This window comes from Gopherus evgoodei, chromosome 2 (genome assembly GCF_007399415.2).
Source record: "Gopherus evgoodei ecotype Sinaloan lineage chromosome 2, rGopEvg1_v1.p, whole genome shotgun sequence".
NCBI lineage: Eukaryota > Metazoa > Chordata > Testudines > Testudinidae > Gopherus > Gopherus evgoodei.
The window spans coordinates 152,073,384-152,098,877 of record NC_044323.1 but is presented as its reverse complement, the minus strand read 5'-3'; the positions used below and the strand labels follow the sequence as shown (position 1 = coordinate 152,098,877).

At 46.4% G+C, this 25,494-nt stretch overlaps 1 protein-coding gene across 2 annotated transcripts in view; it reads right to left on the bottom strand.

Annotated features, from left to right (window-relative positions):
* Positions 1 to 378: 378 nt before the first annotated feature.
* LOC115645115 (pyroglutamylated RF-amide peptide receptor-like) overlaps positions 379 to 25,494 on the bottom strand; it is a 102,576-nt gene continuing 77,460 nt past the window's right edge. Inside the window, exons 2-6 of one of the 2 annotated variants that reach the window (XM_030549516.1) lie at positions 17,783 to 17,941; positions 13,996 to 14,057; positions 10,437 to 10,672; positions 8,470 to 8,567; positions 379 to 1,055 (exon numbers count right to left, since the gene is read on the bottom strand). In XM_030549516.1, the coding sequence (XP_030405376.1) occupies positions 649 to 1,055; positions 8,470 to 8,567; positions 10,437 to 10,672; positions 13,996 to 14,057; positions 17,783 to 17,941 (962 nt within the window). In that variant the 3' untranslated portion in view covers positions 379 to 648. The remainder of the gene's footprint in view (positions 1,056 to 8,469; positions 8,568 to 10,436; positions 10,673 to 13,995; positions 14,058 to 17,782; positions 17,942 to 25,494) is intronic. The other variant, XM_030549517.1, reaches the window with a different exon arrangement.

The following is a 25,494-nucleotide window of genomic DNA, read 5'->3' as shown; positions in this document are numbered from 1 at the left end:
ACTGTTTTGTCAGCTCAGGCCGCTGTTAGCAGCATGGACTCTTGAGCAAAGTCTGTGAAAGATGCCCTCTGCACAGAGCATGCTGTCTAGCCCCCACCCCCATGTCTGTGAGTCAGGTGAGAGGAGATGGTTCCTAAAACTAGATTTCCATGGTTCATGCATTTCCAGCTTCTAATTTACAGGGGTGTGTGTCTGATCCTGCAAGGTGCAAAGCACCTTCAACACCTACTAAAGACAAGGAGCCAAAGGTGCTCAGCGCCTTGTTGATCCAGCCCCAATTAACCTGATTTCTTTGGGATTGGATGGAACCATCAGCTCAAGAAGGGAGATGAATAAAATAATAATTAAAAAAGGAACATTCTACCTCCCTCTCTCCCCATCCATTTGGAAAACTGGCAGCCTTTTATCCTCTGAAACCCATCCATACCTGGTCCCATATTCCACAGGTTACATTTGAGTTGGGCAGCCAGAAATTAGAGTGAAATATAGAAACCAATGACTGAACAGAACACTGGAAATAGTAAAGCACTCAGTGTTGCTTGTTCCCATTGAACTGGATACTGCTCCGAGCTGCATAGTGGATTCTGCTCCCTAAAGTAAAGTTATTTTGGTCCATGAAGCACAGTGTGTACTTGAAGTCAGCAGCGATCACGCTGACTGTCCATTGGGCAGTATCTCCTTATGGGCACTCACCAGGGGGTAGGTAATGACCGCCACTGAAAGCACTGACTCCAGCTTTGCGGACGGCACCCGCTCACAGAGTCTCAGTTCCAGGTTCTCTGCACTCAGGTGACTGTGCAAGCTTCTGCCCTCCTTCCTGATGCAACAGGTTGAGGGTCTCATTTTGGCCCTTTCCAGCTGCTGGCTCTCCTGCGTGTCGGCTGGCTCAGAGCTCCGCAAGCTGCAGAAGAGAATAGCCACGAAGCTCTTCTTGAAGTTCTCGTTCATAAACGTGTAGACCACGGGGTTGTTGAAAGAGTTAAAGAACCCGACGGCCTGGACGATGGCGAAGATTATCTTTATGGTGACGTCATCGTAGCTTTCCTCCAGGTTATCTGGGGAGCAAGGGAATGGATTAGAAAGAACCGGAGGGTCTTAGTTATTAAAACCACATCTTTCTGTCTGTTACACTACATGCTCCCTTGCCTTATCATTCACCAGCCTCCTCTCCAGTCCTTCGACATGCTCCCACTGCAAGTAGGTTGAAGCTCACCCTGTGCAAGAGGCCAGCCTGAGGCCTATTCAGTATTTACAGACAGGACTTGAGAGATTAAAAAGGCCTCTTCACTGAGGTTAATTTCACCTGCAATGAGGCAACCTTCTCTGCAGTTCCTGCAATCTGGAATAGCCATTCAACCTCTCTCCAGTTTATCCCTTTTCAAATCTTACACCCCTGTGACTACCTGTCTCCCCAGTTCATAGACTTATAGAAGATCAGGGTTGGAAGAGACCTCAGGAGGTCATCTAGTCCAACCCCCGGCTCAAAGCAGGACCAACTCCAACTAAATCATCCCAGCCAGGGCTTTGTCAAGCAGGGCCTTAAAAACCTCTAAGGAAGGAGATTCCACTACCTCCCTAGGGAACCCATTCCAGTGCTTCACCACTCTCCGAGTGAAATAGTGTTTCCTAATATCCAATCTAAACCTCCCCCACTGCAACCTGAGTCCATTGCTCCTTGTTCTGTCATCTGTCACCACTGAAAACAGCTGAGCTTCATCCTCTTTGGAACCCCCATTCAGGTAGTTGAAGGCTGCTATCAAATCCCTCCTCACTCTTCTCTTCTACAGACTAAACAAGCCCAGTTCCCTCAGCCTCTCCTCGTAAGTCATGTGCTCCAGCACCCTGATCATTTTTGTTGGACTCTCTCCAATTTATTCACATCCTTTCTGTAGTGGGGCCCCCAAAACTGGATGCAATACTCTAGATGTGACCTCACCAGTGCTGAATAGAGGAGAATAATCACTTCACTCAATCTGCTGACAATGCTCCTACTAATGCAGCCCGATATGCCGTTAGCCTTCTTGGCAACAAGGGCACACTGCTGACTCATATCCAGCTTCTCATCTAGTGTAATCCCCAGGTCCTTTTCTGCAGAACTGCTGCCTAGCCACTCGGTCCCTAGTCTGTAGCAGTGCATGGGATTCCTCCGTCCTAAGTGCAGGACTTTGCACTTGTCCTTGTTGAACCTCATCAGATTTCTTTTGACCCAATCCTCCAATTTGTCTAAGTCACTCTGGACCCTATCTCTACCCTCCAGCGTATCTACCACTTCTCCCAGTTTAGTGTCATCTGCGAACTTGCTGATGGTGCAACCCATTCCTTCATTCAGTTATTAATAAAGATGTTGAACAAAAACAGCCCCAGGACCGACTCCTGGGGCACTCCGCTTGATACTGGCTGCCAACTAGACATCGAGCCGTTGATCACTACCTGTTGAGCCCAACAATCTAGCCAGCTTTGTATCCACTTTATAGTCCACTCATCCAGCCCATACTACTTTAACTTGTTGGCAAGAATACTGGCAAGAATCCTTTTCTTCTCCCTCATTACTGCTCTTATTTGTGCCTGCAGCTGTACTATTATTTCAGCATTTTGATTAGAGCTAGTTGGTAAATATTTCCTCTGCACCAGTGGCATTTTTTTTTTTAAATAATAGTTTTTTTGTCAACATTTTTCACAGAAAATTGACAGGGTTTTTTTTGTGACAAATTGAATGGGAAGCAGACACTTTGTACAAAAAACCCCACCTTTGTTTAGTCATGTTTCAGAGGGGTAACCATGTTAGTCTGTATCGGTAAAAACAATGAGGAGTCCTTGTGGCATCTTAGAGAATAACAAATTTATTTGGGCATAAGCTTTCGAGGGCTAAAACCCACTTCATCGGATACATGGAGGGTGTAAGCATGTGGACTCACCCCTGCGGCACCTCCTGCTGGTCTGTCAGGAATTAGCTCTCCAGCCATCAGAGCACCCTCTGCAGGCCAGTGATCCGCCTTACTGCTGGCCCTGTATCCCTCTCAGGACCCCAGTGCCTCAATCTCAGGGTCTTCCCTCCCAGGGGAACCTCCACTCCCTATCCCCACCTCACCTTAGTCTTGGCTACTGCCAGTCACCACTTAGCCCCCATTCACTGAGGCAGACTGCAGTGTATCAGCCACTTATCACAGGCAAGGAGGGTCTGGACCTGCTGCCTCTGCCTTGCCTACGCGGGGGGCTGCCTCCTGCAACCCAAGTGCCCCATTGGCCTTACCCTAGGCCTGCAGCCTGGGGCTTTCCTAGGTTGGAGCTCCCCGGCTCCCTTGGCATTTCCCCAGCCCTGATCCACTCTAGGAACTTGGTTAAGCTCCCTGCTTTCTCTCTCCGAAAGCAGAGAGAGATTATCTGCTTGAGCTCCTGGCTCAAAATATATATATACATATATTTTTTTTACAGACCCAGACCAGTGGGGTACAGTCTGGTCCTATTGGTATCCAGGAGGTGGGTGGGCAAAGCCTGCCCACTTCTAAAGGACCTCCCCCCACCTAAGGGGAGGATTCACAGGTCTGTGACACAAACTAATTCCGTGGGACAACTAATGAAAATAACAGGATCGGGAGTGAGGTCACAGGGCTAAACAAAGGAAACCTGATGGGGACACTGAGCAGAGAACTGTGGACAATGCCCACTGCTCCTCAAAGGCATCAAGGGAGCCAGTGGAGGCTGCCCAGAGGAACTCTGCCCGGATGAGTGAATGGATGGAGGAGCAGAAATAGGCCCCACAGTAGCAGGAAATCCTGTCAGCCAACCTTCTCAAACCTTTATAGGGCCAGCTGGGCCGTGATTGGGGCATGGCCCCAGCTGAGCCTACTTCCTACTCAGCCTGGGCTGTTCTCCCAGCCCTCTCCCAGGGCTGGTTTTAACCCTGTTAGGGCAGGAGAGGGTAGCCACCCTGCTACACAGGGAAAATTATTTTTCGTAGTGACCCAATCACTTCCAGTCTTTATTCAGGCCTAATTTGATGGTGTCGAGTTTGCAAATTAATTCCAGTTCTGCAGTTTCTCGTTTTATTCTACCAATGTGATATATGCCATCATGTGCTAGCAATGCCCCTCTGCCATGTACGTTGCCCAAACTGGACAATCTCTACACAAAAAAATACATGGACACAAATCAGACATCAAGAATTGTAACATTCAAAAGCCAGTAGGAAAGCACTTCAATCTCCCTGGATATTCAATAACAGACTTAAAAGTGGCCATTCTTCAACAAAAAAAACCTTCAAAAACAGACTCCAACATGAAACTGCAGAAATGGAATTAATTTGCAAGCTTGACACCATCAAATTAGGCCTGAATAAAGATTTGGAGTGGCCGGGCCACTACAAAAATAATTTTTCCTCTGTTGATACTCAGAAGCTCTTGTCAACTGTAGGGAATGGGCCATATCCACTCTGAATTGGCCTCATTAGCGCTACAAAAAGTAATTTTCCCTCTGCTGATATTCAGCCCTTCTTGTCAACTGTTAAGAATGGGCCACATAGTTTTTAGGAGAGGTGATGTACCAACAAGGGCTAGAGTCCCATTGAAACTAGCTGAGCTTCTCATTTGAGTAAAGGTTGACAGGATCAGGCCCCATGTCTGTACTGGGCTGAGGTGGGGAATGCTGGTATTTGAAGAGAACTGGGAAACTGATCGTAGGCCCAGACAAACATATTGAGGCCTAAATTGGGAAATGTTGCTTTTTTCCCCCTTGATCACAACACTACTTGCATCGCAACTGGACCTTCCAGGGAGTGTTTATGGCAGGGCTGTTAAGAGCTGCCCTATGCTCTATTGAAGTCCCACTGAATCTCTCAAAATAGGACTGTGCTGCTTGTCTGCATAGTGTTAATTTCACCGCAGTTAATCTTCACAACACCCCACTTACAATCAGGGCCGGCTTTAGGCCGATTCGCCTGATTCCTGGGAATCGGGCCTCACGCCTAAGAGGGCCCTGCGCTTTTGGCGCCTTTTAAATTTTTTTACTTACCCCGGCTGCAGTCTGCTCTGGGGTCTTCCATGGCCCCGCTCCCCTGACCAAAGCGCCGGCGGGAGCGTGGCTGCCCCACAGCCCCGCTCTCTCAGCTGGAGCTCTGACCAGAGCGCAGCAAGCCCCACGGCCCCGCTTTCCTGGCTGGAGCTCTGGCTGGAGCGCAACAAGCCCTGCGGCCCCGGCTGAAGCTCTGGCCGGAGCGCCACAAGCCCTGCGACCCCGCTCTCCTGGCTGGAGCTCCTGCTGGAGCGCGGCAAGCCCCGTGCCCCGGCTGGAGCTCCGGGCCCTTTAAATAGCCCCCAGAGCCCTGGCATAGCAGGGGGCTCTGGGGGCTATTTAAAAGGCCAGGGCTCCAGCTGCCTCTGCCACCCTGGTCCTTTAAATAGCTGCCGGAGCTCCGCCGCCCCCATGCATTCCCCAGGGCTCCCACAGCTATTTAAAAGGTCCGGGGCGGGGTAGAAGCAGGCGAGTCTCGGGCCCTTTAAATAGCCCCCAGAGCCCTGGGATAGCGGGGGCTTGGAGGCTATTTAAAGGGCTGGGGCTCCAGCTGCCTCTGCTGCACCCCCTGCCCTGCCCACACCATCCCTGCCCCCTGCTGCCTGCAGCCAGCTCTGCACCCCCTGCCCACAGCCAGCCCCTACCAAACCCCGTGCCCTGTCTCCAGCCAACCCCTGCCACACACCCCTGCCTGCACCAGCCCTGCACTGCCTGCCCTGCCCTGTCTCCAGCCAACTCTTGCTGCACCCCCCTGCGTGAAGCCAGCCAGTCCCATACTCCTGTCTCCAGCCCTGCCAACTCCCGCTGCATCCCCCTGTGGCCTGCCTGAAGCCAGCCTGCCCCACACTCCCCTGTCTCCAGCCAGCCCCACACCCCTTGCCCTGCCTGCAGCCAGACCCTACCTCCAGTCAGCCCCTGCCCTGCCTCGAACCAGCCCCATGTCCACTGCTGCCCTGCAGTTCCCAGGCCAGTAACCCTGCACACCTGCTTCAATGAGGGGGGCAGGAAGCAGCGGGAACCCACACATGTGCATGCCCCCAGGGAGGGGCGGGGACCCACACATGTGAAACGGCAGTCATTAATAACCAATCAACAGCATATATGATGCAATGTACATAATATACAATGTTATTATTTATATAGTTATGGAAAGTAAATAATACATGGAAGAAATGAAAGGCTTTTTTTTACACTTTTTTCTTTTTAAGTCATCCCTGCCAGGGCCCCGCCGAAAGTGTTTGAACTGGGCCCCGCACTTCCTAAAGCCGGCCCTGCTTACAATGGGAAAATGTTATCACAGTATTACAGCTGGAGAAAATGAGGCAGAGAAGTTGCAGAACTTGACTAGGGTTATGCAGTGAATCAGTGGTAGAGCTAGTATTAGACTGTAGGAGACTCCCTAGCTTCCATCCCTAAGTTCAAGCCACTTTTTCAATAACTTTAATAACACAGCATGTATGGGTATTGTTACAAACCACCCATCGCTGCCTTGCTGCCACAGACTGACTGATGTGCCTAAATATCCTTTTTTATATATGGAGATAGGCTGCATTTATGAATTGGAATGATTTTTGTGTAATAGAGGCTGTCAGTTGATGTTCTGATCATTCATGTGTTGAGTGAGACCTTGCTGAGTTGGCAGGATTTTGAGGAGCTGTCTACGGTCACATTGCACTAATCAGTGAATTACATGCTGTACTGAGGCAAGGCTGTCTCTTTTGCTGGCTATTTGAGAATCTTCTCTTTTATAATGTTCAACATTCCCAAGGGGATGGAAGGAGAACTCAGCTGTGCATGCAGAAAGACAAGTTTGGCAAATATCAGGCCAGTTCCTCCTCTCTTGGCATAGCTGCATTGTCTTCAGTACAGCTACACTGATTTACACCATCTGGCTCGTTGTTCTGCAATTTACTGCTTTCAATTACTTGTAAACCTGGGCCAGATTCAGATTTCATTCTCGTCAGCACAAAGCCAGAATAACTCCACTGGTTGCAGGGGTGTGAGAAGAGGAAATTACTTTGGATTTAGGATGGTGGACCTGTGAGCAGAAATGATCCATCATATTCATTCATCCATTGTATTCAATTCTTATGTTGAGTTCTGCTGAGAAGTTAGACTATGTGGGTATAATTGGTGTATTTAGTCCTTAGCCATAGAAGTATTATTGTTTTTATTTAAGAGACGAAAAAGGCCACTCTGGCTGGAGACCTCCCCTCTGAAATAATTGGAGTTGCACCCAAGCTGTAAAATTTGGATCTGGTTTGATCTTGGCTTCAGTGTATGGGTCCCGTCCATTATAGAAACAGGAACATATGCAAATGGATTTAGATTTCAGCCCACTCAAAGAGTATAAGACTATTTGGAATTAAGTTTTTGGTTCAAGCTCATGTCTAAATACAAGGAGTAATACAGGTAACTCCAAAACAGTGGGTGCTTTTTGCCTGGCAAAAACAAATGGATCAGGCATTCTACTCAATGTAGATAATAGTGTTTCCCCTCTGGCCCAGGCTGTTAGCTAAAGTTCAGGACTTTGCAGGATTGTTTCCATTAGGATGAGAAATTGCTACTGCAAGTCAGGTATACTCTTGGTGTCTGGTTTATTTACAAAAAATGTACACAAAGTCCTATCTCCCTGGAAATTTGTTAGTCTCTAAGGTACTACAAGTAATCTCGTTCTTTTTGCGGATACAGGCTAACACGGCTGCCACTCTGAGACAACAGTAGACAGTTTCCTTGCTCAGAAAGTCCCAAGTCTGCCACTTTAATGAACTCTGTGCCCAAGAAGCTCTGTCTCACTGCTCCCTCTCAGAGCCACATTCACAACTCCATCCCCAGGCTTTCTGCTCCAACACACATAGTCTGCTGCCCATATCCTAGCCATGTGTTTGCAGTCAGGGAACCCCTCAGTCCACACAGCTTAGCTCTAACCTGGCACGCAGCTTAGAGCCTTGGGCAGTAGCCTCCCAGCTGTCATTACTCCATTAAGAGACTTGATAGCTCCTTCTCTTGAGCCTAAAGGGATTTTATTCCAGAATAATTACACTGGAATAAAGTGATTCCATAATATAGTGTCCTTATAGGGAATTATTTGGGAATAGTTTTTGCAGAATAGTTTCCTTGTGTACACTAGCCCTTAGCTATCATCCCCAATGCCTGCAAACTGCAGTCAGTTCTGGACAATGCAGTATCAGAAAGATATGGACAGACAGACAAGAGTTCAGAGAAGACCATTAAGGAAAAAAATTAAGGGGTTTAAGCAATGCAGTTATGAAGAATGACTAGAAGAGCTAAGTATATATTGCTGCTAATGGACTATCTGAAATGGCAGCAGAGCTACTCTCTCAGGGAATGTCTCTTGTTTTATTTTTATTGGTCATTTCAGGACTTTTAGGATCACTCCCTCTCTCTCTCTCACACACACACACACAGAGTTTTTTATCAGTTCAATTGATATCTACTCACTGTATTCAAACAACATGTGGACAACATGAAAAGGTGCCCAGCATGCAGCGAAGAACAGCACTACAATAACCATCATCATCACGGCTCGTTTCTTCTTCCTGGAGGAAGCCATTTGAGACAGAGAGCAAGAGCTGACAAGGAGACATTTATAGCAGGAGGCAAGCAGAAATTCAGCACCTGATCATTTGTACTGAGAGAAATAGACTCAGTTTTTTTATTTTTTATTTTTTTATATTTTTTAATGCTAGGAGAATAAAAAGCATTCACTGTAAAGCATTTACATTCCCAATAAAAGGACAAGAGGATGGTCAATGAAATTGAAGGTGGCAAATAACCCTCCCACCCAGCAATCTGACAAAAGGAAACACCTTTTTTCTACACAATGCAAAATTAACCTGTGGAACTCATTGCCACAAGGCCTCTGAAGCAGCTAATACTGGCCACTGTCAGAGTCAGAAATCTGAAGTAGATTGACCACTGTTCTACTAGTATGGAAATTCTTCTGACTGCATCACAACCACTTATGACCATTATACCAGCCTGCTTAACATTTTTTCATTTGCCAGGAAATTAATATATTTTCTAGAGAGGTTGGATAATGCCTGAAAGGTTTGCAGCTTTGCTTCCAGTTGGATAAGCACCCAGAAAGCTCAGAGACCCCAATTCTGCTCTCACTGACTCTGATGTAAATCTGGAGGGTGCCCATGGAAGTGAATGGAGTTACACTGATGCAAAATGGGTGTTGAGGAGGAATCAGGATAAGGTGTTTATTTGGGCCTTAACAGAATTGCTGAATCCCTAGAGGCTTCCCAGGCTCTGGATAGTTCCTTCTGGGACACTCCAAACTTCCTCCCTCCCTTTGGCAGCTCTTGCTTCTACCTGTGTTCTTCAGGGTAGCTGAATAGGCCTCCATGGTGCATCAGTGCCCACTAGTAGTGCCCACGACTATATGCTCTCCATTTGCCTGTGCTACTTTCATGTCTCTCCCTTTGAACATCACTCTGTAGGTCTCCTAGGAAAAGGGTGGGAGTGGGAATCTAACCTCATGAAAGAATTTCACAGGTGTGGTACAAACGGCAGCCGAAATTCTGGGGAAGGTCTTTGGGCTGAGCTTCCCAACAGCATGGGAGTTAAGTGGCAGGGCTTATGCAACTGGAGAGAGAAAACTGAACCATAGAGAGACTCTTTAGATTGTGAGCTCTTTTTTGTTCTTGTTTGTACAGCACCTAGCACAACGGGGTCCTGGCCAAGGAATGGGGCTTCTAGGTACTATCGTGAATGAAAGATCTGATCATGCACTTACTGAAGTCAATGGGACTGAGTTCTTATTGATTCAGTGTGTGTTGGATCAGCCCTACAGGACTTGCCCAAGGTTCTACAGTAAGTCAATGGCAGAACAATAATAGAACCAGGAAGTCCAGACGACTGTCCTCTTCTAACCACTTGCAACATTGCCTACTAGTTGTCGCAGTGCATGCTTAAGCTACAATGCTTCTCCTCTGGTCTAGGGCTCCAAGCCTCAGGATTGTTCTGGAGTCTCTAGGTATTAAAGATGAATCTTTAATTAAAGATAATGCTATGTGATGAAACCAGGAATTCATCCAACCAACGTTGGTCAACCCTATGCCTGGTCTACACTGCGAGAGGGGTGGAGGGAATCAATCTAAGTTACGCAACTTCAACTATGTGAATAACATAGCTGAAGTAAACGTATTTAGGTCAACTTACCACGGTGTCTTCACCACAGTGAGTCGACTGCTGCTCCCCCGTCGATTCTGCCTGCACCTCTCACGGTGCTGGAGTACAGGAGTTGACGGGAGAGTGCTCGAGGGTCGATTTATCATGTCTAGCCCAGACGTGATAAATCGATCCCCGCTGGATCAATCACTGCCCACCGATCCAGCGGGTAGTGTAGACATACCCTATCTCTGTGCCATTTAAAGCCAGTCAGACAGGCGGCCACCCACCTTGTTATTTTAGCCATTTCGTGGTGACTCAGGGCATTCAGCACCGAAGAGTCTCCAATCCGTTTCTTGATCCACAGCTCGTATCCTATCCGGGAGTAGAGCATCAGCATGGCAGTGAGTGGGACCAGAAACAAGGCCACCAGGATAAAGATTGCGTAGGCTTGGCGCAGCTCAGTGCTATGCCAGGACTCCAGGCAGCAGACGTGATGAATATTATAGAGAAAGTCATATTTCACCTAAGGGCGGGAGGGTGGAGTGGAGAAAGATACAAGATCAGAGACTTACAGGAGATGATCAATGCATCAGATAGAGAGTGGCAGAGAAAATAATCATCAATGTGAACAAGAATCACACAATGCTGCCAAAAATAAAAAAAGGGGAAACGAATCAAATCTAAAACCAACAAGAGCCAGGAAGTGGGGAGGAGTCCCAGAAACTCTATGTAGTACACTGAGGACTTTGCTATTGCTATTGATTTTACGTAGATGTTCAGATACCATGGTGATGGGCTGCGGTATAAAACCCCAAGCTAGGTAGGTAGGTAGATAGAACAACACCTTAAAATTTGAACCCAAACCAGAAACACCAAGATTTAAAATATTTTTGTTGCTTATATATAAATTGTCACTGTACATAAGAACTGACATACAGGGTCAGACCAATGGTCCACTAGTATCCTGTCTCTGGCAGTGAAACTTCAGGGGAAGTGTAGAGAGCAGGGCAGTTTGGAGAAATCCACCCCTGACTTCCCCTCCTGGCTTCTGGCAATCAGAGGTTTATGGTCTCCTCGAACATGAAGTTACATCCTTGACCATCTTGACTGATAGCCATTGATGGACCTGTCATTCGTGGATTTATCTAGTTCTTTTTTGAACCCAGTTATGCTTTTGGCCATCATAACATCCCCCCAGGCAGTGAGTTCCACAGGTGTTAATTGTGTGCTGTGTGAAAATGTACTTCCTATTATTTGTTTTCAATGTGCTGCCTATTAATTTCATTGGGTGACCCTAGTTCTTGTGTTTATGTGAAGGTTAAATAAAATTTCCCTATTCACTTTCTCAGCAACAGTCATAATTTTATAGACTTTTTAATCTGCCCCTCTCTTTTCTGAACTGAACAGCCTCAATCTTTTTAGTCTCTCCTTGTATGGAAGCCATTCCATACCCTTGAGCATCTTTGTTGCCCTTTTTTTGAACCTTTTCCATTTGTTCCAATGGTTATTCACATGCACTGTTAAAAATGTGTGCCTTATTTCTAATTTGAATTTGTCTGCCTTCAGCTTTCAGCCATTGATTCTTGTTCTATCTATGCCATTCTCCACTAGATTAAAGAGCCCTATAGTGTCGGTATTTATACAGTGTAATCAAGTCAACTCTTGAGTTTGTTCATAAACTGAACAGACGGAGCTCCTTAAGTCTCTTGCTGGAAGGTATTTTTTTTCCAGCCCTTGAATCATTTTCAGGACCAAGTGATTTGCTCAAAGTCACAAGAAGAACCAGCAAATAGACCCAGGAACCTTGCCTTCCCTGTCTCCCCTGCTCTAGATGTCACATCCTCTGCATGGCACCCTTTGATGAATACAGCAATAGTTTAGTTCTGCCAGCTCCCTACTTAATTTTACTAACTGCGTCTTGGAAGTTTCTGTTACGAACTAGAGTAGCTGTTTTATAGTTCTGTCTGCTGTAGAGTTATAGTGAGATAAAACTCAGACAGGCCTGGCAGTTGGCATATATTGATTACCATGTAAAGTGGAAAATGAATGACATGGTTTATCAGTGAGGATGCTGCTTTACAAACTGATGTGCTACTGCTTAAGAAGCTCCTAATTGCTAGGATAGGATGCTTATAAAAGGCAGAGGGAACAATGCAAAATGCAGCAGAGAAACTGGCTTTGCAGAGGGAATGGGAGTTAATCACTTTTTCATGCCCATCCTTACTGTCTGACTGGAAAACGTAAATACCTTCTTTTTTAAAGGCTACTGGCAGGAAGGTATTTAAATAAGCTCTCAGATCTGTAAAATTAATTCTTGTAGTAGAGACAAGGTGGGTGAGGTATTATCTTTTATTGGCCCAACTTCTGTTGGTCAAAGAGATGTGCTTTTGAACATACACAAAGCTCTTCTCCTAGCAGGGCATTTAAATGACAATTAAATTACTCTGGGCCAGCTTGTCATCTGCTGTAAATTGGCACTGGTCCATGGGCATAAGTATGGAACGGAGTATGTCTTCAGTGAAGCTGCATGGCTGAGATATAGTTCTCTCTGTCTGATAATAGGATTATTTTCCCATTATGTTTTATGCATGTAACTAATGTAACAGCGTCTGTTTGACCCAAACATCTGCTCACTGGTTCATCACCTCTATGAAAACTCACTAGTTTTACACACTTGACATTTGCCATAAGGATTTAACTGGACTTGGACAGTTTCTGATCTCAGTTAGGCGGGGGTCAAAGCCTCGGAGCTGCTCCGGATTCACACTAGAAGAACAGAGCTAGGGGACTGGCTGGTGTAGATTGGTGAAGCTCCATTTAAGACAACGAAGCTATACTGATATACGACTGCAGGGGACCTGGCCAGTTGTCTAAGCTGTATTAAATGTAGTGCAGAACAAGATTTTAAGTCCTGATATCATAAAGCATGTTACTTCTGCTTGTCATATAGAACAGCAATGCGCAGTGCCACTGGGCATGGATAATTCCCACTTCTACAATGACACACTGGAAAGGAGGGGAAGGAGAGGAATTCTCAGTTGTTTTGTACTCAGACACCCCTATTAACTGTGATTAAAGTCACTGTCAGGGACAAACTGTGGGCACTGGTGGCTTGACTGACATCCAGTAGAAGTATCATTCTTTGAAATTACCTGCTGATTTCTCCCTCAAAAATTTTACTATTCATTCTGGGCCTGATTCTCCTCTCACACCAGTGTAAATCGCAAGTAACTCCACTGAAGTCACTGGGATTACTCTGGTATAAAACTGGCAGGAGAGGCGAATCAGGCCCCTCTATCTGATAACAGTGCTACATATTCTGCCTGCCAATCCTATTGTCATAAGCTTCTTAGTGACAAGATTTCAGACAAATAATTTTGTGAGTTAAGCCATCAGACTATTGCACAAGGATCCATAGGGCCTATCTGCACTGCAATCAGAGGCATGATTGCAGTGCGTGTAGACATATATAAGCTAGCTTTGATCTATCTAGGTCAAATAACAGAGCAGTGGAACAATGGCAGAACGGACTATACAAGCCCACCAGGGTGTGTATTCGAGCAGCTAGCCCAGGCTGCTATGGCTTTACTGTTATTGTTATTTAAACCAGCTAGATGAAAGCTAGCTCTATATGCCTACAGGTGCTGCAGTGTAGACATATCCAGCCCAAGCCTGAATGTCTACATTACAATTTCATAGCCCTACACCCCGAGCCCCACCAGCACGCATCAGGTGACACGGATCAGCCCTGGATGTTTTATTGCAGGTGGGCATACCCTAACAATAACACTGCATAGCAGTTTTCAGATGAGCATTCTCTTCCATGTATGGGTGACTGGCATTTACCTCCAGAGTCTGAACGTACAGCATGGGCAACCCAACAATGACTGCAATCGTCCATACAAATCCTGTTTAAAGAGTGAAGAAAGGAAGAATTAATTATTTCAATTATGACAGTTACTTTTCAATATTTATCTCAAGGTGTTTGTCAGTGTTTACTTTGCCAAGTGAATTGACTAGAATGAAAGAGTGGAGGATCTAGATTTCTGATAACGGAGAGCTTGCAAGTCAAGAAGCATCTTGTTTTTTCACTTTGTTAATTATGCATAACTGCAGGGCTCACACGGTGTTTCTACCTCTCTCTCCAGAGAAGTCTTCACTCGTTGTCAAGGTGAATCAGTTACAGATTAAAAATCTAATATCTAATCCTTTACACTTCTCCTGATTTAAAATGAAAGGTATTTCAGTCTCCAGATCCAACAACTCCAGATGTTATTCACTTGAAATCAAATTTTCAGAGTAAGGAAATTGTTCCAAAGTAATAATCACACAATGCTTTCATTCTGCCTCCCTTGCTCATGCTTAGTGATATCTTGCCTTGCAATAGTGCCATTGATTTAAATGGAGCTATACTAAAGAAAACTACTACTCAGTGTGAGTAAAGGAGCCTGATAAATCAGCAGAATAAGATTGTAGGCTGAAATTCTACTATGGGTTATGCACCATTTAAGTGCTCAAAATATGGTTCAAATGAGATGTAAATGGGGCATAGACCTTGGGTTAGCCCTCTGCACAGGGGTGAATTTCATGTGCAATGAAATTTTGGTTTGGTTATGTGTTTGTAAATAGGAGTTTTGCCCTGATTTATACCATTGCAGCTATTGTGTATCATGGCACAATTTGGCCCAATATATTGGATATCTTTTTTAAAAGGACTGACGTGTCTCACTCCATGCTACTTAACTTTGTATTGTTTCATCTGCACAAATTCTATATACTTATATTGGGAAATAACTGTGTGGTGTGAGGAAATTTCAGTGAAGTCAAGAAAAGCCTTTTCACTGGCCTCTTTGGGTGTTGGATCAAACCTTAGATGTAACTACTGGGGGTGGTGAATGGGAATTTTATTGTTAATTGCACCTGCTGTACAACTGTTCAAGAAATGTCATCCCATTGTGGGGTTTGAGATAAGATGAACGGAGCCTGCGCAATTCACCCAGGTCTCCCCGCAGCCTTTTGTGAGGGTGCGTGTTTCTGAGACCCCAACAGATTATTTTAGTGCCAGGACACTCAATTATGTTTTCATTTCAGAGGGATTTAAGAGCTCACAAAGTTTCCCACCTCTTGAGCTCTCTGTCTTATCCTTGGTCTAGTGCTAAATACTCATCCATCTCTTTCAGAAAAATTGCCTGAAACCTGCACAAAGCCAGATGCGGGATGCAAACAAAGGGAGATACCCTGCCCCCTTTTACATCCATTGAAATCAGTGGGGTCACACTGGCATGGCATAACTCAGGCTGAAGGATTTTCTTTCCCTTTTGCAAACTCACAGGTAATGCAGATAACTTTGCCCTATGCAGAGAGCCAGCGTGAGGACTATGCACCCTGAAGTCCCACTTAAGCCCTGTTTTGAGGATTTACATAGTGCTCAGAATTATGTACACTGGTCCTCTATGCAGGCAGGGGAAGGAAACAGAAAACCCCGTAAGCATGCAAGAAGTCCTGAACCGACAAGCTCTTCTTATGGTGAGCCCGACCTTGCCCTGCTGAAGGGAGCTTTGTCTTTGATTTCAGAGGAGGCGGGATCAAGCATTGAATAATCCAAGCTGCTGGATGCTGTAAAGCCAAAAATCACAGTAGATAACTGCAGTGCCGCTGGGCTATCTTTTGCCTGCTGATAAATGGGTGTTTAGAGTCTGGGTAGTGGGGTTGGGAAGCCATGTGCACCCCCCACAACACACCAATCACACCCAATCTCTTTCGCCTGGGCAGGAGGAACCCTTGCATTCCCCCAAGAGAGTTGGATTTTGATTTTAAAAATAAATGAACATTTCCAAACGAAAGTCATTAGAAATGAGAAATCAATGGAACAGCCTGAGAGTGTCAAATCGTTCCACTCTAGCATCATAAAATGTTGGGTTCCAATTCTTTTTCCTTGATGAAATTTCTATGCCAGTGGATACTTTCCTGCAGAAATTGTCTGTTTCAGTGAAACAGCATTTCCAATGGAAAAATGTTCTGCTGGAAATTTTTGACCAGTTCTAAAACCAAGTCATCTAGTCCATCCCAACCATGCAGGTTTATCCATGGATTGTGTCTCCCAGTGCTTTTGTGCAATCTGGTTTGAAATCACCAAGGCACAGGGACCTATTCTGCCCAGGACCATAAGAGTTCTATAATAAATTTAGGACCAGAGCATCATCATCTGAACCTGAGGTTCAATGGCTCCATGCCATTGAAATATCCTGTTTGGTTTGTTTTTAATTTTGCCAACTGCATAGCAAGAAAAAGCTGCATGAATCATTATAAATATTTATACGGAGGGTGAAGGATGTTATGATGTGCTGCTCAAAGTTCTCCTCTTTAAGACAATAAAATAGTGGAAAATAATGAAGCAGAATATCAGTGAAGGTCAGTTAACGTGTTAATATCTAGTCAAGTGGAGAAAAGGACAAATGTATCCAACTAAAACAAAAACACATATCACTGACATGAGACATTTTTTTGAAACCGATGGTTTTTAAATGCAAAAGTAAACCAGTTTGTCACAGTTGGCCACAGTCCTATAGCACTGATTTCAGTGAGCCACTCATGAACAAGCTGTTATTCAGGTGTGAGTAAGAGGATCAGAATAAACTTGCTGTGGGGAAGTCTAGGTTGGATATTAGGAAACTTTATTTCACCAGGAGGTGGTGAAGCACTGGAATGAGTTACCTAGAGAGATGGGGACTCTCCATCCTTAGAGGTTTTGAAGGCCCGGCTTGACAAAGCCCTGGCTGGGATGATTTAGTTGGGGTTGGTCCTGCTTTGAGCAGGGGTTGGACTAAATACCTCCTGAGGTCTCTTCCAACCCTGATATTCTATGATTCTGTGAATCAGTCTCACTGTCATTATAGTGCTGTAGAGATCGAAGCAGCAATATAAACTTGATTCTCCCACACTTCCATGGTGGAGCAGGGGGGGAATCAGGAATAGCTCCACTGAAATCATGCTGATGTAAAGATGGTGTAAATGAGAGCAGAATCAGATTCTTAGAGTGGACTCAAGAAATAGTGAGGATTAAATTGTGTAAGCACTGGTGTGTTTGTGTCAGAGATCTGACCTCTCTTAGATGGAATATCAGGTGTTGTGTTTAGCTAGACACAAAAGGAAACTATGTGCTTCAGTCTGAATGACTTGTATTTTGATGAAGAGAAAAACTAACCAACCTAGAATGGCTCAAAGCCAATGCTCATGGAAGTAATGGGAAGGCTCCCTTATTAGCTTCATGGGAATGTACCTATGTTTGTCCTAGAGATGGTATTGCCAACTCTCATAATTTGTCATGATTATTGTTTTCCTTAAAGCTCCAGCTCCTGGAGTCAAGTGGATATGTGATGATTTCAGCCTTCATTCTTAAAAAGGAAAAGAAGTTTCTAGCCCTTGTGGCTATGTAGAAAGCTTCAAAAAGGTGTCCTCAGTGCACCCTATAGGCTCAAAAGGCCTTAAATAAATAGAAGGCAAATAAAAAGAACCTCAAATCTATTATTTGTACATAATCTCATGACCTTTGAACATTTGGGGTTTGCAAGACTGTAGAGGTGCAAACTCCATGCCCCATTACCAGTTACCCTACATATATACACAGCCATACCTAGCATTTTGTAGGTTCTCTTGTTTGTGTACTGTCTCTTCATCTTCAGTGGGTGAACTATTCCTTGGTACCTCTCTACAGCAATGCATGTCATGGTAAGGGTGCTGGCCACAACTGCGGTGGTCTGAATGAAGGGGACCATCTTGCACACAAAGGGGCCTAGAAAGAAAGACACATTTTAGTGTGCTGGCTCTCATGGCAGAAATAAACCCTAACCCTAAGGCCTGGGCGAAAATTTCAGCAGGCCCCTCATTCATGCTGGTGGCTCAGTTCTAACTCAGATTGTCGCCTATGCATGGACTTCTTTTTAATCTTTGGGTTGTCAAAGAACCTGAGCTGATTCCTTACTGTGCAGAGATCTACTTAGCCCCAGGAGAGGAGGGGACAGTCAAGGGATTGGTGATAACTAGAGTCAGGTGAAATTTTTCAGCCAACACTTATTTTTGGTGAAAAATGGAGATTCAATGCCACAGAAACATTTCATGAATTCCTGCAGGTTTCATCAAATTGTTTTGACTGGGGGGAAAAGTTGGAACACATTAAATGGTTTGGATTTTTCAGTTCAAAATGACTTTTTGTTTCAAAATTTTCTTTAATTTTTTTTAAATCAAATATGTTTAAAAACTGTCAATGATTTTGTCAAATAAAATATTTAGTTTGACCTCAAACTATTTTTTTGACTTTTGGATTTGCCAAAACTTTTCAGAAAATGTCATTTGCATTCAACCCCAAACAACCCCCCTCCCCCACGCAGGTGGCAGTGGTTGGTTGTTGTTTTTCTGTTTCTAATTGCCAGCAAACAGAAAAATCCATTATTTCAACAACTCTAGCTATAACTAACTTCCTGATTCCTTCTAGCTGCCTTGGCCCAGCCCTTCTCTAAGTCAGAGCAGCCTAAAGGCTACTCTAAAATACACTAGGTAGTGCGGTCCCCAGGAACCAGGCATCAGCTGAGAACTGGCCAAGCTCAGGTGTGCTCTACCCCCCCGCCCTGACATTGCTCTACTCCAGATTGCGGGGTCAATAGGAGTATGCAGGCATTCCTATGCTGGGAAAATCTCAATGAGCCAATTAGAGACAGATTTTTGCCACTGGGCACCACCCTGATCATTGCAAAGTGGCAGGAAAACAGGGGAGAGAATCCCAGCACGTGTCCAGCAGCTTCTGCTTAATTGCAATATGAATTCAATGCTTTTCTTTCCTGCACACAGGTGTAGGATAATGGGCAATTGACACATTACTTTTGACCACTGGATGTCTGCCCAGCCTTTCAGAACTAAAACATACAATCAGCGAGGGCTGGGCGTGATGACTCTCTCAACATCCCTTCCAGCCCCTGTGAAAGAGGGGAAATTTTAGCCAACATGTCCTAGTGCAGGCATTGCTTTTGCTCCAGTGCTCCTCCAGCACCAGGTAATACAATAGCCCTTAGGATGGCAGCTACAGAGATATGCACTGGACTCCACGACACAATGCAGGAAGGTAGAGTTTCCTGCAAAGCCATGCAGCACCAAGCACCATTGGATCTTGGTTTATGATGGGCTCATAGGTACTCTGGTAACCCGAAAAACCCAATAATAATGAATAATATCACCTTTAAAACCCCTTCCACACACGCACCACCTTACATTTAGATACTTCTGTAGCAAGCTTCTTTGATGTCAGATCAATATTCCAAAGCAGCCAAGACCTCCTCAGTTAATGGTAATAGGGAAGTATCACTCTGACATTATATGGAGTGCACCAAGCTAGAGCATATCTTGAGCTCTGCAGGTATGAAATGCGGCCAGGCAGTGGAGTCAGTACAGTTCCACAGTGCAAACAGTGGCAGGATGGCGGTACACAGAGCTCAGCCCCGTGGAAAAGCCCCACTGGAGCCATCCAAAGAGGTCTGGGCAGGCATGGGTGCCATGACCTTATCTCCACAGACTGGGGAGGGCAAGGCCTGCCTTGTGCTCAGGCCAGGGGCTGGACTGAGCATTTTAGCCTTATGGTCTCATTCTCATTTACACTTAAACTTTCAGCTAAGTGTGGCCTAGGGAATAGAGCCCTGGACTGGGACTCAGGAGATCTGAGCTCTGCTGCTGGGGTGACGTTGGGCAGGTCATGCCCCCTCTTTGTGCCTCAGTTTCTGTGGAATGGGGATAATGATACTGACCACCTCTGTAAAGTGCTTTGAGATCTATGGGCAAAAAGTGCTATATAGGCAGGAGGTGGTGGAATCTCCATCCTAAGGATACGTCTATACTACCTGCTGGATTGGCAGGTAGTGTTCGGATGCAATAAATCGATCCGCTAATCGACGCCCGTACTCCACCTCGGCAGGAGGAGTAAGCGGAGTTGATGGGGGAGCCGCAGCAGTCAACTCGCTGCCGTGAGGACGCCCAGGTAAGTTGAACTAAGATACTTTGACTTCAGCTACATGAATAGCATCGCTGAAATTGCGTATCTTAGTTTGAACCCCTCCGCTAGTGTAGCCCAGGCCTTAGAGGTATTAAAGCCTCCTTCTGTTTCATTGGCAGCATGCAGGGGTCAGAAACAGTCTCCTGAAAATACCCCCTTTTGCAAATGCCTTCACAGCCAGCGTAGAGCTGCCTTCAGGTCTCTATGCCCAACCTGCTCCCAGAGCCTGGTGTCAGTGCCAATCAGAAGTACTATGGGTATTTTCTGCCTTCCAGGGCTGACAGGAGACCATGTGAAGCAGAGCATAAGGTAGAGTAGCGCCAAGGCTGCATTTACTTGCAGTAGGGGGATAAGATATCAAAGGTGACTTAAAAACCACCTTCCACCATACCCCCTGACCCTTCCTAAAGGCAGAAACAGAGCAACTGGATATCAGGCACTTAGGGCGGATAATTTATGGAATATGCATCATTCATCAGGCCACCAAAGTCATCATGCTGGGATTAAGCTACTCTGAAGGATTATAACACTGTTTTTAGGTTAGCATTCCCCAGCTCCTGAATCTCTTTTTAGCGTGCCACTCCATTGATTGAGGGCAAAATTTTACTATGATGATTAGAAGCATGGGGTCAAACTCTGCTCAGCTATGCTGGTGTAAATCCAGAGTCATTCCACTTGACTTCAGATTTACATCAGTGTAACAGAGCAGAATTCCCCACCACCAAAACCCTGCATTTCATAACAGTGGAATGAGAAGTTCTCAAGAGTGTTAGTGCTGTTGGAGAAGAGGGGAAAGTCTGACACTCAACTCTGATTGTGCCAGTCAAAGTTGAATGGCCTTCTGAACGAATCTGATCATATGGCTATTGTGTAAAGCAGACACAGGGATCAGCCATGCTGGCATCAGTAGATGGAGGTTTTATCTGGTTTTTCTTTTGCGTGAGAATCAGTTGAAACTGTGTTTTGTTCTCAATGCCAGATGCTGGGTACAATACTACCAATCTCCCAATATGATGCTAGAATATTGAAAGACATCTGCATGAAGTGAATACTAACTAACTCAATTTCCTGGCAGTCTTTGTGCCTTGAACATTGTTGATAAGAACGTTGTGGCTTGGCTTGACCAGCTTGCATATGCCAAATAATATAGTAAATAGTCGCCATGGTCATTAGAAGTTCTTTTCTGGGCTGATCACCCCATCACTGAAATGAATGTTAAACCTCCCACAGACTTCAGTGGGAGCAGGAGTGACCCTTTAGGGTAAATGTTTTTATTAGCTAGAAACAGAGGGTGTGATCTGGGGCCCTGCTGCAGTCCCCCTACATTGCTGCAGCAAATAGGGTGACCATATTTCTTAAAGTAAAAATGGGACAGACTGGGGCTCGCTTGAGGCCACCACCTTCCCTGTACACAGGGCTTGCCATAGCCACCCTCCTCCTGCCGCCTGGGGCACTCGAGCCCCAAGCCGCCCACAGATGGGGCTGAGGCTGATCCACAGACCTCAGAGCTGATCTACCAAACTCTGCACCGCCCAGGGCTGATGCTGAGTGCCCGAGTCCCGTGCTGCCCGTGGCTGGGGCCGACCCACCAACTTCTGCATTGCCCAGGCAGTCAGCTCTGAAGGCAACACTGCCTGCCAGCAGCAAATTTCTCTGCTCTCCTGCTGGCGGGCAACACTGCCTTCAGCTGAGCCCCCACTCCCCGGGTAGCAGCTCTCTGCTCTGCCTTGCAACTAGGACAAATGCCCAATTTTGGTGAAAAAGTAGAGACGGCCAGGACAGAGCTGAAAAAGGGGACTATCTCGGACAAAAGGGGAGGTATGGTCATCCTAAGCATACTAGAACTGTAAAAGCCCAGGAGATATCAGGGGAAGAATTCCCTTAGAGCAGGCACTGTGTAAAGCAGCCACTATTTGTGATAGCCCCAGAGGGGATGCCAGGATGGGAGTGGAAGGGGCTCTAGCAAATAGAACTATGGCAATTTTGGGTGGCACTGCCACCCACTGACAGCTTGGGCAGGCCGGGCTGTTTTAGAATCTGCCTGCAACAGATCTGCAATATCCTGGGAAAACCTTATTGAATTAAGTTTAATAGCCGGGGGGCCCAGTGTATTCAAAATGCAATTGTGTGTATGTAGATACAGGCTCTTATAAGATCAGAATAGTGAGTACTAGATAGATAAGGCGAGCTAAACTTATGTTTGTTTTCTTTATTTGCAAATGTGTATTTGGCTGGGAGGAGTTCAAATGTGTATTTGGCTGGAAGGAGTTCAAACTGGTATTTTGCTGAAAGGATTTTTAATTTGTACTTGAATACTTAGGCTGGGAGGGTATTCTCAGTGTCTAGCTGAAAGACCCTGTAACATATTCCATCTTAAATCTACAAAGATAATTTTTACTGTTTTTTTCCTTCTTTAATTAAAAGCTTTTCTTATTTAAGAACCTGATTGTTTTTTTTATTCTGGTGAAACCCCAGGGGACTGGGTCTGGATTCACCAGGGAATTGGTGGGAAGAAAGGAGGGAAGGGGGAGAGAGAGGCTAATTTCTCTCTGTGTTAGGATTACTGTCTCTCTCAGGGAGAATCTGGGAGGGGAAGAGAGAAGGAGGGGGGGAAGGTGGATTTTCCTCTCTGTTTTAAGATTCAAGGAGTTTGAATCACAGTGATCTTCCAAGGTAACCCAGGGAGGGGAAGCCTGGGAGAGACAACGGTGAGGGAAAGGGTTTACTCTCCTTGTGTTAAGATCCAGAGGGACTGGGTCTTGGGGGTCCCTGGGCAAGGTTTTGTGGGGACCAGAGTGTACCAGGCACTGGAATTCCTGGTTGGTGGCAGCGCTACAGGTTCTAAGCTGGTAATTGAGTTTAGAGGAATTCATGCTGGTACCCCATTTTTTGGACGCTAAGGTTCAGAGTGAGGAATTATACCATGACAAACGTTCTTTAGAAGGTCTCTCTAGAAGTCTGTAATATATAACTAAACTACTGTTATGTAAAGTAAACAAGGTTTTCAAAATGTTTCAGAAGCTTTATTTAAAATTAAATTAAAATGCAGATCTTATTAGTTTAGTGTGATCCTTGCCCTTGCTTTTCCTTGCTGAATTTTCCAGTGTCTGGTGGCACCTATTTGGATACTTTAAGCTGCACACAGGCTTTGGAGCAATCAGTTGATAACCGGCTGGCAGGAAGTCAGCAGCTGGAACCCCAGATCGGCAGCTGAGGTGAGTGGAGCTGGTGGTTGCTAGGGCTGAGCAGGGCCGGAGGCCTGGACCCTGTCTGGCAGGGGGCCTGCGCTGGAACTCCGACCAGAAGCAAGGTGAATGGGACTGCAAGGACCCCGGCTGGCAAGGGGCCAGCAGCTGGAATCCCAGAGTGGGGGTGGGCTAAGCAGGTCAGCCCATCCAGCTCTGGGGTTTCGGCAATGAGCTGAGTGTCTCCACTAGCCCCGCTCTGGTGTTTCAGCTGCTGGCTCCTGCCAGCTGGGGTCTCAGCCCCCTGCCAGCCTGGGGTTTCTTCCCGCAGGCCAGCAGCGGGTGCTGAGTGGGACTGGGGGCAGGACCTCGGCTGGCAGGAGCCAGCAGTGGAAAGCGCTAGAGCGGCGGCAGGCTGAGCTGCTCAGCCCGCCCTGTGTCCCATCAAAAATCAGCTCGCTTACCACCTTTGGCATGCTTGCCGTAGGTTGCTGACCCCTGATCTAGTAGCTTGAATAACAATAGCAGTGAAGCTGCAGCAGCACTGGCTAGAATATCCAGGGGCTCAGATGGGGTTCTTCTGCCCTTCCAGTTCTGGGCTAGTTGGGCTGCTCCCTCACTTCCTCTGGGCTGTGGACTTTGTACTTTGTGCCTCTAAGAAGAGAAGTGCAAAAATCACACCCAGGTTTTTTACATGGCTGCCTGGAAGAACGCCCACAAATTCTTTGGAAAAGATGAGTTTCTGTCTAAGCCCATCTGCTTTCTTAGAGCCAGGACTGGCAGCAGCGTCTGATGCTGTCGCTGGCTGATGGGGATGTATCTGCATCTGAGACTTTCACGGAGTCTAATGAAATTGTCGGCGTTTAAACAATTTTCTCCTCATTTTACAGCCTCTCTCCCGAGATGAAAGAACTTCAGGGGAGCTCATCTAATCTGTTGCTCATCTGCTGGGCTCCCTAGGAACTGATGGGGACACATGAGGCTGCCTTTTCTGAGCCTCGTGTCTGATTTGTACGGAAGTGTTAAGGAAATAGAGGTTTGAAGATTGTGGATGCAGATTGAAAGAACCCAACGGGGTGATGTGAGGCTGAATATATGCTTTCTCAAGTAGCAAACTCTCCAAAGCACAGTCCCGGCACGTAGAGGTGGAAAGATTGTTTTTAGCACAGACACTTCTGGGCTTTGAAACTGGAGTCCTTTCCTAGCCCTGGATCCGGAGATGAGTTATTCTTAAAGCCGCTGGCTAAGATAACCACAATGAGGAGATTGTCAAAGGCACCAATGGGAATTCGAAATTCTTCGCTGGTTAATTGCCAAAGGGAATTGGGCACCTTTGAAAATCTGTCCCCAGTGGGTGTGCCAGGAGCTAATAGAGTTGACTACCTGCTGTGGCTGGAGCTAGGAAAGCCAGGGGTTTTCTACTCTATGCTAAAGAACCTTTGCATTGGGGAGGAGAGTTGGCTTTACCTGGTACATCTCTCAAGCTGCACTACAGGAAGAGAGACCGTACAGTGTCCCCTAAATGACCCTGGGGGAACAGAAAGAGGGCAGGCTGCTGGGACTCACCTCAACACAAGAAATATAATTCGGGGTAGAAGGAGATGGATGAAGTTCCACTGGGCTAGGACTCAAGAGATGTGATTTTTGGTTCCCTCTTCTGCCATAGTACGTGTCATGTGAATGTGGACAAACCACTTAGGGGCTGTCTTCACTCCAGCATTAACATGCAGGGCCATCCAGAGGATTCCGAGGGCCTGGGGCCATCGGCAGCAGGCGGCTCCGGTGGACCTCCTGCAGGCATGCCTGCGGAGGGTCCGCTGGTCCCGTGGCTCCGGTGGAGCATTCACAAGCATGCCTGCAGGAGGTCCACAGGAGCCACGGGACCGGCAAGCGGCAGGGCGCCCCCCGTGCAGCGAAATTCTAGAGCCGGCCCTGTTTGGCGGCGGGGGGCCCTTCCGTTCTGGGACCCGCCGCCAAAGTGCCCCGAAGACCCACGGTGGGGGCCCACCGCTGGCGAATTACTGCCGAAGCGGGACCCCCTGCCGAAGTGCAGCCTGCTCTTTGGCGGTAATTCGGTGGCGGGGGACCCCTGCTGCGGGTCTTCGGGGCACTTCGGCGGCGGGT